Source organism: Dendrobium catenatum, unplaced genomic scaffold (assembly GCF_001605985.2).
Source record: "Dendrobium catenatum unplaced genomic scaffold, ASM160598v2 fragScaff_scaffold_370, whole genome shotgun sequence".
NCBI classification, from domain to species: domain Eukaryota; kingdom Viridiplantae; phylum Streptophyta; class Magnoliopsida; order Asparagales; family Orchidaceae; genus Dendrobium; species Dendrobium catenatum.
In genome coordinates this window covers 4,697,808-4,715,599 of record NW_021318832.1, presented here as the reverse complement: position 1 = coordinate 4,715,599, position 17,792 = coordinate 4,697,808, and the positions used below count along the sequence as shown (strand labels likewise).

Sequence of the window (17,792 nt, the reverse complement as noted above, 5' to 3'; positions counted from 1 at the left end):
TATTCTACCACTCCAATGAACCAATGAGATACTTGTATTTATTGTGAAAGGGTGCCATTGACGGGGAAGACAATCGCTGAAAGTGATTTTTGAAGGAATGTTTAAACGAAATGTTAGAATTGATTAAAAGATGGATTTTAGGTGGTATATTAGTAAATATAGAAATTTTGATGCTAAATATTTATTTTCAATAATTTTAAGTATTATGCATGTAAAAATCCCTATTTTTTTTAACTGTCACTAAGAGATACATGTGGTCAATTCTATAACATTCAACACTTAGCGTAAACCTATAAATAGGGGTTAGAGGGATGAACTCAAATCATAAAATTTTTCTACTCAAACAAATTCACTTATTCACACATAAGTGAATAAGCTAGTTGGCTTAGTCCCACACCATAGGAAAATTGAACTACATTGCTAATAAGTTTTCTAAAGTTAATGTTTTGCTCCTTGAAAGTCACAATTCTAAGTATTAATGTGATTGAACTATCCCTTTGTCAATAAATTTTATTTAAAAAATTAGAAAGAGAAATAGTCACTGGCAACCTCAACAAAATATATATATATATATATATTAAGCGTCATTATTTATAAAATATGTCCTATCTTCTCTTCGTTTTTGAACACAGAGGGTAGAGTTTCTGTGGTGTTCTTCATTGTTTTAACTTTTAATGGAAATCCTAAGATGGATTTCTCAATTGGCTCTTTTTCAGTACAAACTTCTTTAAAGATTTGCTCCTCTCCTCCCTCTGCTTCTCTCAACTTTTGCAGTGATTCACTCCACCGTCAACAATAATGTTTCTGTCAAGAATTTTCAGCATTAGTTGAATACAAATTTAATAAGAAAATTAATATTTGAACTAAATTCATTAGCAAAATTGTTATTGTGATTTATGGATTAATTAAGCTAAAATTGATTCATTTTAGGTGATTAATATCTTTTTAGCAGCCAAAGTTTGAGTATATTGAATTAAAAAAAAAGAAAAAAAATTTAAAATTTGAAGTATTAATTTCAATTAAAATAAGCCAAAGCAGAGCTGAGAGCACCTTATCTTTCTGACATCGTCTATCTCAGCTCTCCCGGAGCTGGCTTCCTATCTCTGAGCTTAGGAGGAATCCCCAGCAACCATACTTCAGAATGGCTCATGGAGCGGTGTTCGGTTCTTTGTCAGTTCCCACCCATTGTAAAAACGACGAGTTCTCTCTTCAGCAGCGAGAACGTAACCCCCTTCTCCGGCTCTTCCCAGCGGCGAGCCACCGCCACCCGGCGAGAAAACCGGCCCCCATTGCTCTGACCACCAGGGCATCCCTTTCTGTGACAAAGGAGTTCGTACTCAGAAGCTTCCGTGATAGAAGAGCTCTAAAGGTATCTCCTTTGCACTCTTTTAAGCTTATCTTTTGATGTGACCAAGAATATTTTGCTGGTTGTTAGGTTCAGGTTTATATTTTGGGTTTTTTTTTTTTTTTTCAGATCATTTCTGGACTTCAGAATTTTGACAAGGAGAACGTAGCATCTGTTGTCATTGCAGCAGAAAAGGTTTAACTCTACCTTCATTTCACAATAGTTGGAAATAATGATAATTTGTTGCAAGAGAAGATGGCTTTTACTAAGTTGGAGTTCCATCTTTGAGGTGGTGCTGTAGTTGTAGCCATTACTGGAGTTCTCTATCTTTGAAGTTGTAGCCAGAAGTGAAAGGGAACAGGGTTTGACTATGCAGAAAATGGTGAAAATTACCTCAACTATGGAGGCATCTGAGATCCATTTGTAGGCTTATTTGGCCAAAACATGATGTGGATCTCTTACCCTCAAATGTGTTGAGATTTTTCATGATGTGGGAGACCTGATAAACTCATTAATCCATGGGCTACTGGTTTGGCTCATGTAGGGTGGCTCTTTCATTTTTGTTTTAAGTTGGTTGTTTGAGGAAGAGGAAAAGCCTAGCGTAGCGATTAAGCCTCTCTATTGTGTTTTGAAGGTCCCAAGTCTGAGTAATGGAAACAACCTCTTTATAAATGTAGGGATAATGCTACTTACAACAATCCCCTCATACTTTGGAGCTCCATATACTGGATATGCCCATGTTAGTTGAGGGCACGAGGATTAAGGTGTAAAAGAGGTTGTTGGTAGCTCAAGGGAGATCTCAAGCGAGGGAAATAAGATGCTTGGTTCTCAGAGTGGAGAAAGAGATAGAAGAACAGAAAAATAGGAATTCCATGCAATCTAATTTTTTTTGGATGCCTGGATGGAAGGAAGTACAAAATTATCCCAAGGATAGAAACACTTGAGTGGTTAGACATCAATTTGACTATTTTTATGGGCCAAAAAAAAAAGAAGGAATTATTCAAAGAATTAAGAATGACATACTCAAAGGTTGTTTGAGACATTTAGGAGGGCCTCTTGTGTGAGTTTTTCTTCCTTGCTTGCTAGATATCCTCCCACCGTTGGAAGGTTCTTTTAGAGGAACTAGGGAACAATTGTAATTTATCCTAATTTTAGGAAACGTGTTGTGTACCTTTTATTTTTTTTGAGGTAATGTAATTTTTCTCTTGGTTTAAAACATCTGTTTTTCCCCCATAAGAATTTTCCACTTTAATCTTGGTGTGTTTATCTTTTGGTTGCTTGACTTTTCAGTCCATTATGATTGGGTGTTAGTACGCATTTATTTACTTGTTTGGATTGTGGATTCATCTTTCTCCTTTAAATTGTTTTAGAACAAAGTTCTTTATGTAATGTTTGGCGAGATTCTTAAGTGGTTGATGTAGTTTATTAACAAAAAGTTGTATTTCCAAATATTTCCAATTGGGGAGATTGGAATGGAATAAAGCTAGATTTGATCTATTGCATGGAGTTGCATGTGTTTTTGGGGTATGGTGTCATGACTTAGGACTTGGCTGATTAGTGATTGAAACTCTTGAGTTGCTGGTGTTTAGGCTACTTTTGGCAATGATTGGGTCCAACTGTTTGCTGTAATGTAGAGAGCTAGATAACAAAGGAAACAAAGAGATCCCATAATCAGTTCCTTGAGGTCTTATTGTATTGGTATCTTCTTCCTTCCTAGCAAGCCATCATCATAATGTTAGTTTTGTGTGGAATCTGATTGTGTCGATAAATCTGGTTGTACAACTACCTCATACCTCAATTCAATCTGTCGGGCTCGCTGGGGGGTTGTATGGGATTCTCCTCCTACTTGGGTTAGGTTATTTTATGCTTGAGCACTCTGATGATGTGTACTTTAGTGCCCCGACACTACATATTTTGGTGAAAAAAGACAAAGAGCGGAACACTGCAATGCTGCCAGGTAGGCTATGGCGCTCTAGACCCCAGTGCTACGATGCTTTTATACAGGCAGTAGATGGAGAATTAAGCGCTGTGAGGCGGACAAAGCAGTTTTCTTTCTCATTTTTTATTAAGGGTTACATCTCTTGGTTAGTTTGTGCATCTCTTTGTTTGTTCTTATGTAATACTGGTGTTAAAGAGAAGGGAGACAAGGAGAAAGTGAGAAAAAAGAGAGATATGTTCTATTTTCTCCGAATTTTCATAATGAATTTTTTGGTGTGGTTTGGCACCATGGGTTTTTCCTGGTTTCGAGTTTTTTCCACGTTAAGTCCCAGTGTTATTTTCTTTCCGCTGTAATTTTCTATTTCTTATTTGTGTCGTTGTGTGGTTTACTTCCCCCAACATAACATTGGCATGTTCTCTTCCTAGAGAAGATGGGCTAGAGTGTTTTTTTTTTTATTTTTTTTTATTTTTTATTTTTATCAAAATATCCTAAATGCAGTTTCTATGAATCCTTTTTGTACTACCCAGAACCTTTGGGCAAAAAGTTTGGGAAGTTTTACTAGTACCAATTTTTTCTAAGATAGCGAGTTTAATTGTCTTTATTTGTTTGTAGTGTTTCACTGCAATATGTTTGCATGAATTTTGATGGGTTGATCTATTTGATTGTTGTGCTCGCTATTCTATTAGTTTTTTGTGTGTGCATTTTATTTGTTTTTTTTTGGTGGAGTGGGGAGCTTGTATTGGCCTCGCAAAGTGAAACCTTGTACTTGAAGTACATGCAAGAGCTCAAAGGGCTCCCTAATTACTTTCCCACCTCTTAAAGATAGCTTGGCAATTTTCCTATTCTCTAATAATTAGAAATTCATTTTCAAGTTCATTTTTGAGTTTGAACTAGTTGGGATCTATGATGTAGCGATTTTGATACAGGGGCATCTACACATTACAACACAGACATAGGAAGCACTTCATATTAAAAACATAGGACATATATGTATTGGATACAATATTATAATATTATAATTTAGAGTTAAAAAAATTATAGGCTAATTTCAAACATTAAATAAAAATAATTTGAATTCATATAATATTAAACTTGTTTTAATAACTCATAAAATAAAATATATATTTAAATTTATTAAATACCTTAAACTCAATTGAAGAAAAAAATAGTCACATGATATTATAAATTATTAGCTTGAAGTTGGAAAAATTATTATTTTTAAATAGAAAAGAAATATTAGAAAAAAATCATAGATAAATAGAGTGGAATAATTAAAATAAAATTAATATTAAGTGGCTATTAAGTCATTTGGGTAAGATATTAAAAAAAAGAAAGAATAAATAAAGGGCTTAACTGTAGTTATTTATGTAGTATACTTTTAAAGTTAAAATTTATTACTAATGACACATGTATTTGGCATGCGTGTTAGTGAATTTCATTTTTTTTTAATTTGGACATATAGAGAGTTCATTCGACATGTGTTACAATTTTGTCAGGTAAGTTTACATGTCCAAAATATCGTGCTTCATTAGTCCGCGGTGTTGGTGCAACATAGGGTTAAATTTTGATTGACCTACTCAATTCCCCATCACTTGCTCTTTGCCGAGGGACTTATCTTAGAGATTGGCTAAGATTAGAATAAAGTTTTAATATAATGTTGCACTTGCTTCAACCACTTGGTAACTCTATGTTGTGAATGCGTGCATTCTAGTCATATTTTCTTTTGATAAGATGTGGACCAATCCTTTTGCTGTTAGGCTAAGCTATTGATTGCTTATTGGGGATCCCTCCTTGCATAGGAACACTTTCAACCTGCCTTCTTCATAGTCTGTCTGGTGTAGGTATATTACTACTTTTCATCTTGTGTGGAGTTGATTCATAATCCCCTTGCGACTTAGATTACTTTCATTAACCACTTTAAATTTGTAGTTTGTGTAAGTTGACACTTAGATGAAATACAAGTTATAACTTTAAAACTAAAATGTTTCATTGCCATATTCTCAAATTGCCCATACATCATCTTGGTTTGCCCATGGTTTGGTGATCGAAGGCTCTGCTGAAATTCTTCATAATGTCATCCTAAAGTATCTAATAGAATCACATATTCTAGTTTGATGCAATACTTTCCATTTTTCATGAATTTTTATTTTGGTTTGCCTTACTGATGGTAATGGGGTTATGGAAACCATGAATTTCAAACTTTTCACCCTTTTTTCCATGCCCAAGCTTTAATTTTGATTGTTTTTTTTTTTTTTATATATATCAACCAGCATAATTTTTACAACGGCTATATATCTCATTAACAAAGCTGAATGACAGGGAGGTGCCACTCTTGTTGATATAGCTTGTGATCCAGATTTGGTAAAGCTTGCCATGAATCTCACTTCTCTACCGGTAAAACTAAAGTTTATGAAATTATCTTCTTTTCGTTGTAAGTTGTATGATTGTTCCCAAAATTTTCTATTGTTCAATCTTTGATGTGATAGATAGTTTTGGTGCTCTTGTTTACCAAAATCCTGTTCAATCTTTGTTCGATGAATCTGTCATGGTTTTATATAATGTGAGTATCATTATCGTTTTCTCAATCTTTTCGCTGAACGAAGCAATACGATAAATCCAGTATTTGAGTTTTTGTTGAGATAATAAAAGTAATATTAAGTAATCTGTTTAAGGTATTATAAATATCAAGCAAGTTGTTTTATTGAGCAAAGAATTATCTTCAAAGATATTCTTACTAGTATATGAATTTAAAAAAAAAATCCTTGTTAGTGAAATTAATTCTATGTTGTTTAAAATAAACTTTTACAAAAGATGGTATATCTTACTAAAGATAGAATAGTGATACATTAAGCATACACCAAATTTCCCTTGAATAAAGGGATGCCAGCATTCCTTACCCATATGAGTGGCCAAAAAATCATGATATAGCCCAGCTAGCTCTTTAGTTGGCCACTGTAATGTGAATGGCCCAAATAATGTCATTGAGATGGTTATAGGTTGAAATCACTTATAATTAAGGCTTCATTTGGGATGGATTTCTTATTGCTTTTAAAACAGTTTTTTAGTATAAAAATTAAAATTTTTATACTAGAAAACATCTTTAAGAAGTTGTAAAAAAGCTGTCACAAATGAAGCCTAAGTATATTAGACACAATCACATTTAATATAATAACTCTTTTGGAGTGGCGCTGCTTTTTGTTTTCCCTTGACCCTCTTTAGTTTTTTTTTCCCCCTAAACATGCACCCACCTGGATCATAGATCCTCTTGCGAAAGTAATTTGCTCTTGCAAATTAAAAGCAGTGTAAAAGCTTAGAAATTTCTACTTCACTAGTTGCTTACACTTGATCATACCCTTCTCATAGTGTACCATATTTTTATGGCTAACACCAACTTCAACTTCTTTTTTAATTCTCAAATGAATTATCTTTTCAGAACTCTATTGGGCCTTCTTTTTCAACTTATTATATCTTAATTGTATCCTTAGTTCCACACCTCTGTTTTCATTCCAGTTCTCTTGGGTACTCACACAAGATGGGACAATAAAGTCTACTGTAGTGGTGTGGATAATTATGTTTACAAAACGTAGGCTCTTAAGGACATCCAACCACGAAACATCTATTGAGTATTAAGCTTCTTCTCTTCCTTGAGCTCCTCATGATTCATCAATTTATTTATCCTCAGTTCCTTTACGTTACTCACTCTTTTGCTTTACTGTCCTCTTGAAAACTCTATTGATTTGGCTGATATGCTGCATTATGTGGAAAGGAATGCGTAGGCTACCCCATCAACATGGAAATTACATTGGCAATTTGAACAAGAAATTAATGAACTTGAACATCGAGTAACCTTTTTTTTTTTTAAACAATTACCATATTCAACAACAATTCCATGAAGTTTTAATAATATTCTTTCATTATTGCACTTTTTACATGCTAGTCTTTGCCATCATCCCGTGTACTATAAAAGCTTTGAACTATTTATTATCATACAAATCACAATATAATTTTGCTAGAGAATCTAAAACTTTCAAACCTTCATTTAATGTAAGGAGCTTATGATTTGTTTTCTTCATTTAGTTGAAATTAATTGTGGAATCAGGGTTTACAAGGGAAGCAAAACTTGGCAAAAATTCAAGTTTCTTGATCTTCTAAATTGATTAGGCGTAAGATTGGTTGTTTTGTCAAAACTCAAAGCTTGTTTAAGTTTTGAGTCAATTCAAAATTGACTCATTTTTTAGTTGAATCACGAGCATATTTCTTGAATTTTCTTTTCTAAGTTGTTTTTGAGCTCAATATGGCTAATTTGAAATACAATTTGAGCTTATATATATATATATACACACACACACGACAATAAAGATATAATATGACACAAACATAGGGCATGCCAATTATTAAAAATGTAGGATACAAATATGAATTGGGCATGATATAATTATATTTATATCTTAAACATACTGCATGCAAATTGAATAAAAAGAATGTTAAGAATAATTGATAACCATTCAAAACATTCAGATATTATGTAGTAGATCTTCATTATTTATTTAATGAATAAAATCATTCAAATATTATTTAATGAATAAAATCATTCATTATTAATGTAGAGGAAGAAATTATGTAGTAGATCTTCATCTCGTATATCTGAAGTTAAATTACAATGCTCTTAGGCTACTTAGTAGGTGATGTTACTACTGTAAATACTTTCATTACTAAATAATAAATTTCATGTTTAGCCTATTGGAAGCTTAATAACATTCAGATATCTTCCTACTGCCTGTTTTATTCAGTAATTCATCCATTTAAATTTCTATGATGTGTCTTAACTTTTATTTCAAGGTTTGTGTGTCATCTGTAGAGCCAATGGCATTTCTTTCTGCAGTAGAAGCAGGTGCCGCGATGGTTAGTGCAATTGCTGAAAAATTGTCAATTTTTTCTACTGATTCGTACATGACCTCATAACTTGAAAGCTGCTTGCAGGTTGAAATTGGAAATTATGATTCCTTCTATGAGATGGGAAAACAGTTCTCTTCAGAGCAGGTTGTACTAATGATAAATGAATCTGCAAATAGAGTTCATCACAAATCCATCTAAATGTGCTACTCGATGCTTTTGTTTACACAAAAACATGACATGTCTAACCATGATTGAATTGGCAAAAATAAACGAGAATGTTTGTGTTTGACATTCCATTTTTACATTAATAATATGCAAACAATGGCAAACTTCTGTAATTTGTGAATGATTTTACATAAACTGCACTTTTTACTGCTCTGATAAGATGAAGGTTACTAGTGTTTGGGAAAACTTTGTGAGACTCTATGATTAGTTTAATTCATTCCATATTCTGCTGCATTTATCATGTTTCCACTCATTTTCTTTTTGTTTTGTGTTGTTATTTCCCTTTATCTGTAAGTTCTATTTTAAGCAAATCAATTCCTTTATTTTTCTATGCTGCTATAATTTGCAGAGCTGATATTTTCTCTTGAATTTGAAAATAATCCTCTCTAGTTTAACTCATAATATATACTGTATATGCTTTCTTCTTGGTTTTTTCCCCAGCAATCACTCCATGATTTCAAGTACTTTGTTTTTGCTTCTATCTATGAAACTGGTAGTATCGGCAAACAGAAAAAGTTATGATTACTTATGTTTTGTTTTTTTTTCCCCTGTAAAATTATCTACTTCAAAACGGTCTCTTTATTCTTTAACAACTACTAGCTGGTGAATATTCTTTATATTCACGAAAGATACTTAGATGGCAAGTTTTCATGAATCATAAACAAGGTTGTGGATAAACTTTATAAAATTAAGATAAAAATGTTTAAATTAGTTATCTTGTGCTTGATCTCTCTCTTTTTTTTAAAGCAAGATGTCTTATCTTGTGCTTATTATACTATAAACAACCATCTTCAGTACTTTTAGGCTTCAATTGAGACGGCTTTCTTACTGTTTCTTTAAGCAGCTTTTTAGTACAAAAATTTTAATTTTTATACTTAGTTGCTTTAAAAAACAGTAAGAAAGCCATCCCAAACAAAGCCTAAGCCTCACTTTGCTCAACTTCTCTATAATTGTTTTCTTCTTAACCTAAGCTTTCTATGTTGAATTTTTAGATACTAAAGTTAACCCGGGAGACCAAAAAGATCCTACCGTCCATTGCACTATCTGTCACTGTTCCTCATACATTAACTATACCTGATCAGGTTGGCGTCATGAAACTGGTTATGGAAGTATAGTCTATTTCTTAGAAATTGTTACGATGAATCTACAAAACAATTTGCTCTATGATAGGTAATTCTGGCAGAATTGCTGGAACAGGAAGGTGCTGACATAATTCAGACTGAAGGCGGGAAATATTCAAATCCTTCAGAACCCGGAGTTGCGGGTTTAATCGAGAAGGTAAAACATCAAAACCGAGCTTCACCTATTGTTGAAATAGGTGGTTGGGATGAAAAGAAAATATTACTTTTATATGTAATCAGCCATTTTGCTATTTATATGATTTTTTTTTGTGTAATTTGCCTTACTGTTTATTTGCTATTGGAATAGGCAACGCCAACTATTGCAGCTACATATTCTATTTCACGGGCAGTTAAAATTCCAGTTATGTGTTCATCTGGACTTAGTGCTGTTACAGCACCCATGGCCTTGGCTGCAGGTGCAGCTGGAGTGGTATGTATCTATCTTATTTATTTTATATATCATAATGAATTGCATTTAGGTCCCTCCATTTTGGTTTATGTGGCACCTATTCTCACATTTATAAAAAATCTCCTACTTTGTTCCATAATTTTTGTTAGAGGCCTATTTTTCCTTCTTAACATGTTCTGGTAGGCTTTCTAGTAGACATCTCATGTGAAATAATTCAAGGATGAATGCCTTGCCATCACTAGAATGAAAATCTATTTTGCCTTCAACATTTTTCACTTGTTCATTAGAAGGAGATGGCGCAAGGGAAGTGTTCAATGGTGAGCCTGGAGAAGTGACGTTGGCACCACATTTTTCACTTGTTACTTGAAAATAAGAACTTTTGTGTAGCACCACATTGTGAGTTATCATTTTATCCAATTTCATGATTTATACTTCAAAAATGATTCTTCATCAACCCTGCAAAAGGGGGTGGCAAAACTAAGTCGGGGCAATCCGCTACACAAAAGTCATGTATGTGCACTTGGGAAGTGTCTTAAGCATCATTTTCATATGAGTCTCCCCCTACATCACAAAAGTTGTGTAGGGCTCTTGATGTTTATCGTAGTTCTATGGGAGAGTAGAGTGCTTCACTCATGCGAGCCCTTTACCAATGATATAGCGGCGATGGAGAAGAAAATGAAGAGGGAAGTTGAAGTCTTAGAACATAGAATATATCTCGGACATCATTGCGAAGATTCAATAGGGCTTCCATCTGCTTAGGAGCGTAGGTTGTTTTAAGGCTTTACAATGCATTCTAACTCATTATAATTATTGAGAGAAAAAATTCATGATAATCCTTCGATTATTTATATGTATATAATTTAGTCTTAGAGTATCACATTTCTCTAATTTATTTTATTGACTATACAAAATTGATCCCAAATAATTTATTCCATCTACTATACTAAATTTGAATCAATTTTGTATCTCAATTTTCATCAATTTCTATCAAAGTGACCATTTGGGTTCATTTTTGAATAGTTGATGTACTAAATTTGAGAAATCTAAACTTTGGGGAGTAAAATGGCTATATAAAAATAGTCTCTGAATATTTTAGACGATTTTTCTCATGATTGCCATATCACCACATATCTTATTTTGATGACCATCACCTGCCTTATTTGGTCTCATCATGATTTGCTTTTTTTTATTTAAGTATACAATAATGATATAATATGAAGAATACTTTATTTTGATGATTCTTTTATAAAAGATTTATTTTTCATAAAATATTCAACATGATTTTTTTAGTTTTCATTTGCTTTCCTTATTAATATTTTCTAAGATGTTAAAATCTTTTTTAGAAATTTAGGAATTTTGGTAAAGTCAAAATAATGAATATGATGAATAAGAATATGTTAGGCCGGCCGCCCAAGCCCAACCTGAACTGGTGCCTCCTCGACCCGTTCTTTTCTACAGGACGCAGGCCACATGGGTGGGGCCCAAGCATTGATGGGAGCTTGGGTTTAGGGGGGAAAATTCAAATGTGAAGGGCTGTTTAGGGATTAGGCATTAAATAATTGTATTATGCTTTAAGTATTCTCCTCTTGGTTAGGGTTTTATATCTTGAATTTGAGCTGAAATTTGGGATCTCTTGTGTTTGCTTTTGGGGCTCTAAGCTTGGGCAAGACATTTGGAGAGTGGAATATTCCTCTTGAATTGAGGATTCATTGTATCGAATCGTTTCTTTTCAACTTGTAGTGAATATAAAGTGCTGTTTTTTGGGATTTCCTTCAGTTTTTCATTAAAGCTGCTCAATATTGCTGTTTTTATCTGATTTCCTGCAAGCTTTATTTATTTTGGTGGCTGTTTTCTATCAGAATATTCCAAGGAAGATGGTCTCTAAACCATCTTTTAGTTGGCCAACCACCTCTCTCCTCCTCCTCCTCTCTCTCTCTCTATCTATCTATCTTCATCATTTATTATAATTTTGCCATGGATAAGAAAATTTCATTTGCTAGAAGATCAGTCATTAGATAATACAATTTTCAAATTAAAAAGAAGCCATTTTCCAGCTTTGGAGCTCTGAACTTGGTGAAAGAAATTTCCATGTCAAATGTAAATAGAAACAGATTTATCTGCATCACATTTCATGAATGGAAGTCTGAAATTCACCCAAAACTGAGACAAATCCTTTGTTGTTTGTTGTTTCTGCAACAGGGAGTTGGTTCGGCTGTGAACAAATTGAATGATGTGGTTGCAATGATAGCTGAGGTGAAATCTATAGCTGAATCTCTTGGCCTTTCAAAAGCTCAGCTTCTTGAGAAATCAACATTTTCTCAGCAATAGATGCGATGAAGCGCCATTACTGCAGACTTGGAGTTGAAAAGCCTTGGTTTTGATACAACCATGTGATTGACATTTATGCTTCGTTTGGGACGGCTTTCTTAATGCTTCATAAAACAGTTTTCTTGTACAAAAATTAAAATTTTTATACTAAAAAATTACTTTAAGAAACAGAAAAAAAGTCATCCCAAATGAAGCCTTAGTAAACTAATTGGCTATATGCATTTGTAGATCTATGAGATCTTTTGTTTGTTTGTTTTTTTGGTTTTTTGACGGTTGGAACTATTGAATTATAGAAAGTTTGTGGTTTCATTGGGCAGAGTTTTTTTTAGTTATTATTGCTTTTTGTATGGGACAAATTGATAGACCATTGTAGTTTAAAAATAAACATTTCACAACTTTTTAAAGTGTTGACCAATTATTAAGGCTAAGGCCTCATTTGTTTCGGCATTTTTTTATTTCTCTGTTTAGAAACGGCGAAATTATTTTTTGGTTGTTGTTTGGATGGGACGCTTCTATAGAAATATTTTTTAGGGAATTTTATTTTTCTATTATTTTGAAAAGCTTTTTGATATTTGCTTCTCCGTTTAAAAACTCCATTCCGTTGACCAATGTTTTTAAAATTATCTTTTACAAAAGGAGAGGAAAAATCAAACGAAGCCTAAATGTATATGTGAGATTGTTTTTTTTTTTTTTTATTGTTTTGCTTTTAACATAACTGACATATTTTCATTCGTTTATTTTTGCGAAATTTATGTGGTGATAAATTATTTTTTACAGTCGGATTGTTAATGTGATTGCATAAATTTTTTTTGCCAATTTAAAAAGAATTATAATGGCTATAATAACTTTGAAAATAGTTGTTTTTCCCTTAATATTTGACAATTAACTGATTTGCTAGTAATCAAATTAAGAATTAATTATTGGCAAATAAAAAAAATAATTAAGTAATCGCAATTTTGCTTATGTTCATTAAGATTTGGAATGTAGATTAAATTTTAGTTTGATTAATAAAAAATACAATAGTTACTTATAATATTAATTAACCTATTTTTTTAAAAATTAATTGGTGTTTATAAAGGTATTTTATTAATTAGGCTTAATTGGATTTGATAAAGTTGAAATGTGATTATTTATAATTAATTATTAATTATTTAATTTTTAAAATAAACTTAAATTTTGGAAAATAAGTATAATTGGAAAAATATATATGATATTGTTTTCTTAGAGAAATATTCTCGAAATTTCATTTATGATAAAAAACACTATTTTTTGGTTGCGCACTATGTATTTAGATATAGTTGTAAATGCCATTGATTTGAATAAGATTCGAAACATGTTCAAGTGAGGTTAGATTAATATTTGAATCTAATTTGAAAGGGTTCATAAGATAGATACAAAAGAGCATAATCTAGTAGTTATAATAAGATTATCATAAAAACTATAAAACATCTAATCATAAAATATATAAAATAGAGTGTAAATCAATAATTAAAACATAATTAATCTCAATTCAATAATTATAACTCATCAAAGTGACAATCATTATATCATTGCCTAACTAATATAATATATAACTTCTAAAATTATATCAAATAAGTAATTGCAATATTATTATAATAATAAGAAAAATAAAGCAAACATTATAATGAAGGTAAAATTATTCTGTGGATACGGACGTTGTCAGAAGGTGAATTAGAATGCACCACATCACTTTTTTTGTTGTGTATCGCGACTGTGTACTGGGTGACATGACGCGTTTTGAGTCACCTTTGGACAGTCCGATGCATAGCTAATTGTGTTTCTCATGCATAAAATTTTGAAACATAAGTTATAAAATCTAACACTTTGAACCTGAGCTACAACCACAACATCAATTTTTTAATATATATATTGTCTCTTGCAAATCAATAGCACTATTAAGATCATAGTGAATAACATTTAGTTTAAATTGACTGATATGATATATAATTAAACTTTATCCTTTATTTAGTAGCTTCCCTAATGCTTCAATTTCTTTCACTAAAATATTCAGTACATCTATGGAAGAGTTATTTCTACATTATGTATCTAAAAAACTCCAAAAAAAATATTTATTAGAAATAATTGAACTTTTTTTATGATATTATTGAAACTTTTTGAAATATTTGTGGTCAACAAATTGTATAAGTTGTTATGAAAAAAAACATCAATCCAGAGCACAAAACAAACTTCATTCTCTATATAAGTCACTCTGTGTTGAGGTCATTGAAATATATTTTGTCAAAATGTCAATTGAATTCAACTAGCTAAATGATATTCTTTATGACAAATATTTGTTTTGAACTTCGTGATATTCATTATGACATGATAAGTGCAAGCTCTATAATGTTTATAGTAAATGGCTAATCAAATATCAATGATATTATTATGCCTATTAGAGACGAACAATTAAATTTCCACTTCGCTTATTGAATTCCTTGGTATAGTTATGAAATACATCTATGTCTCATTTTTTTAAAGTCAACTAATATAAATGCCATAAGTAAATTTTATTAATAATATCTTGCGCCACTTCTCTTACCAAAGTATATTCGTAATGTTAAATAAAATTTTTGCATGCACACAATTGTGGGCAACAAACACCTTTGTGGAAGACTCTCGCAAATATGCCAAATTAAATAGTGGCCTTTTGATAGTGGTCTTATACTAAATATTTTATACTACCATGCTAAAGATTAATAATAGCCATTAAATTTTTTTTTGTGTAGCATAGCTACATAAGATGGTAACATCATAAGACCCTCACATCCGACAAAAAAATGTTATAATCCCTCTTAGCATTTGATATGATTGTATTTGGCCTCAATTTTGAACAAGATTCGTGAAGCTCTTACCTAATTATATGCCTAATGAGTGACATTTAAGCATGTCAGTGTTCTTGTGATATAATATCTAAATTACAAATGTGTTATAATTTATGACTCATAATCTCAAACACATTTGAGTTTGCCAAACCTTTAGCTTGTATACTCTACCAATAAATTCTATGAACATTTATCTAAAGTGTAGTAGATATATTATGCATATTTATTACACTTCTTCAACATAAATTGATAGTTTTTTCATCATATATAGATGTAATATGCTATTTAACTCTTATTTGTCATAAAAAAAGTTTTCTAACTTTTAAATGAATGTAGAACAAACTCAAAGTATGAGACCATTATACCATCAACTATTAAAGTGAAGATGGATTTAGGTATTATCCTTTTATAAGGTGAATGTTATTTATTTGTTCCCCATATCTTGAACTATTGCTTTTAGTCAAATTATACATGCATATTTATAATCACTTATTAGTCATAGATAGATCACAAAATTGAGTTGTAATATCTATTTGACACTTCGGCATTGAAGTATACGCAGAGCCATCATTATTTGCAATATGTTTGTTCGCAACATCTCCTGATTATGTATATGGTTTGTCCACAACTTGAACTACAACAATCGAAGTTGAATGATTGATTAATCTTACATCTTGCACATTTGCACAAATTTTTTTTTTGTCAAAATCTTTTCTTGGAACAATATACATATATACGAGAGATCGGTATTGAATGTATATGAATATTTTATTCAAGAAAAAAGTAATATCTTAATCTCGTAATAGTCGACTTAAAGAAATTAAAACTGTTGTGTGTGCTTCACCAAATTAATACATCACCTCAAATTTCAAAATAAATAGGTTTTTATTATGACTTCTATAATATATTCAATGAAAGCTGTTCTTCGCTTTCCATTATCCACAATACAGTGTAAGAATATTGATATTTAATTCAGTTAAAGAAAATAATTGTTTAGCATATAATTTCATCATTAAAGGTTCAAGTGAAGTTATTGCTAGACTGATTTTTTAGATTTAGGTACCGTTGCGGTCTCCTTATTCTATTGTGAATAAATCTCAAACAAAAATGATAATAACAGAATAAAAAAAGTTGAAGTGTGGAAGGGAGAGTTACAATGGGAATATGATCATATGAATTATATTTTGATTTGAAATTAATTTTCGGAAAATTTTCTCCAAATAAATATATAGTGTTTATATTTATCCAACTAAGACTAACTATGCATACAAAGTAAAAAATTTCTTAATTTTTTTAAATAAAATAAAATGTATTTTAAATGAATAAAATAAAATAAAAATAAAATATAGAAATAAATATTTTTTTCTATCTCATTTAGATTTTGCTTGGGACGGTTTCTTAATACTTTTTAAAATTATTTTTAGTAATAAAATAAATTTTTTATCCTAAAAAATTGCTTTAATAAAGTCGGTCCCAAACAAGATAAAAACCCTGGCTTCCAAATTTAAGGCATTGGCACTATAGCTGTACTCGGAGAAGCCGGATTCCCGAGCAGGCTAGGCAGAGGCCCACACCCGGTGGCTGATTCCAGCGCGGAGAACTCGCCGGAGAAAAACATACTCCGTTGAAGGAACTTTGAAGCCGGTTTTTCCAGGGAGGACTTGCCGGCTCTTCACTGTTAGCATAGTATTCTCCTCTACCCGTGATCACGACGTTGCCGCTGGTTCCACTGCTTCTTCGCCAGATCTACATCTCCAACGCTAGATCGATTTGCTTCGGTTGACGATTTGATCTTCCAATATTTCCGTTGCAGTTTCTTGTTTCACTGAATCGCGGTTTTCTCTCCAGGTACTGTCTTCTTCTTCTTTGTTACAGTACAGAACTATGTTTTGAGGTTCAAGTTAAGGTTTTCCCCGGATTTGTTGTCTGGGAAGCCTTAGCTTAACCATCTGGCTAAATGTTACAAAAACAGTTCCGCGAAGAAGGAAAACGTTAATCAGAAGCCTATTTACTAAATGTTTTACTTTATAACCTAGAACCTGCACCATTGTTATCCACATGATCTCTGCTACGTCAGGAATGAAGTAAGATTGAATTTACCATCCAGGAAATTTTTTATCTCAAGTGAGACTGGAAAGTTAACCGGAGTTAATTTTATTTGACAATGAATTTGGTTTTATTTTAAATTTTTTATTTGCTCTTATTTTCTGTTTCTTTGATGAACAATGTTTTGTTTATTCATAAGCTGGAAGCAAAATTTGCAACTTTTTGATAAATTTATGCTAATAATTTATGAAAGCAGCAAAATGGATGTTTAGTTTGATTTATTTGCAATTTGTTTCACTGTAAGTGTATTAAAATGATTGAGTTATGCTTTTATAAGTGAGTCCTAGTGTTTGTTTGGTTGAAACCAGATGTAACTGAATTCCATTCTTGGAAGTCATCTTAAAAAAATGAGAAGTGAGCTACATTCTTTAAGACTAGGAAGCCACTTTTAAGTTTTCCTTTTGCTATCAATGTCAATATAATAATATAAAATTAATATCATGATTGGTTTGAATATTATTTTTGCTTTAAATAATACAATAAATTAAAATTAGGTGGATAAGAACGAAACTGACTGCAAACTAAACAGACATGAAATCTGATTTCGCAAGAAGTGAGTTATTGCAAAACAACTATATAT

At 31.6% G+C, this 17,792-nt stretch overlaps 2 protein-coding genes across 2 annotated transcripts in view; both read left to right on the top strand.

Moving 5' to 3' along the window:
• The first annotated feature begins 1,033 nt into the window (after positions 1-1,033).
• On the top strand, positions 1,034-12,678 carry LOC110113863 (uncharacterized protein ycf23-like). Its single transcript, XM_020846570.2, has 9 exons — positions 1,034-1,369; positions 1,475-1,540; positions 5,604-5,678; positions 8,124-8,186; positions 8,265-8,324; positions 9,398-9,487; positions 9,576-9,683; positions 9,834-9,956; positions 12,135-12,678. Exons 1-9 carry the CDS (start codon positions 1,142-1,144, stop codon positions 12,261-12,263), a joined length of 942 nt encoding a protein of 313 aa, XP_020702229.1. The 5' UTR covers positions 1,034-1,141; the 3' UTR covers positions 12,264-12,678.
• Positions 12,679-16,772: 4,094 nt separating this feature from the next.
• The window catches only part of LOC110113861 (vacuolar protein sorting-associated protein 52 A), a 70,042-nt gene continuing 69,022 nt past the window's right edge, over positions 16,773-17,792 (top strand). Inside the window, exon 1 of the mRNA XM_020846568.2 lies at positions 16,773-16,954. The gene's annotated coding sequence lies outside the window, so the exon portion shown is untranslated. The remainder of the gene's footprint in view (positions 16,955-17,792) is intronic.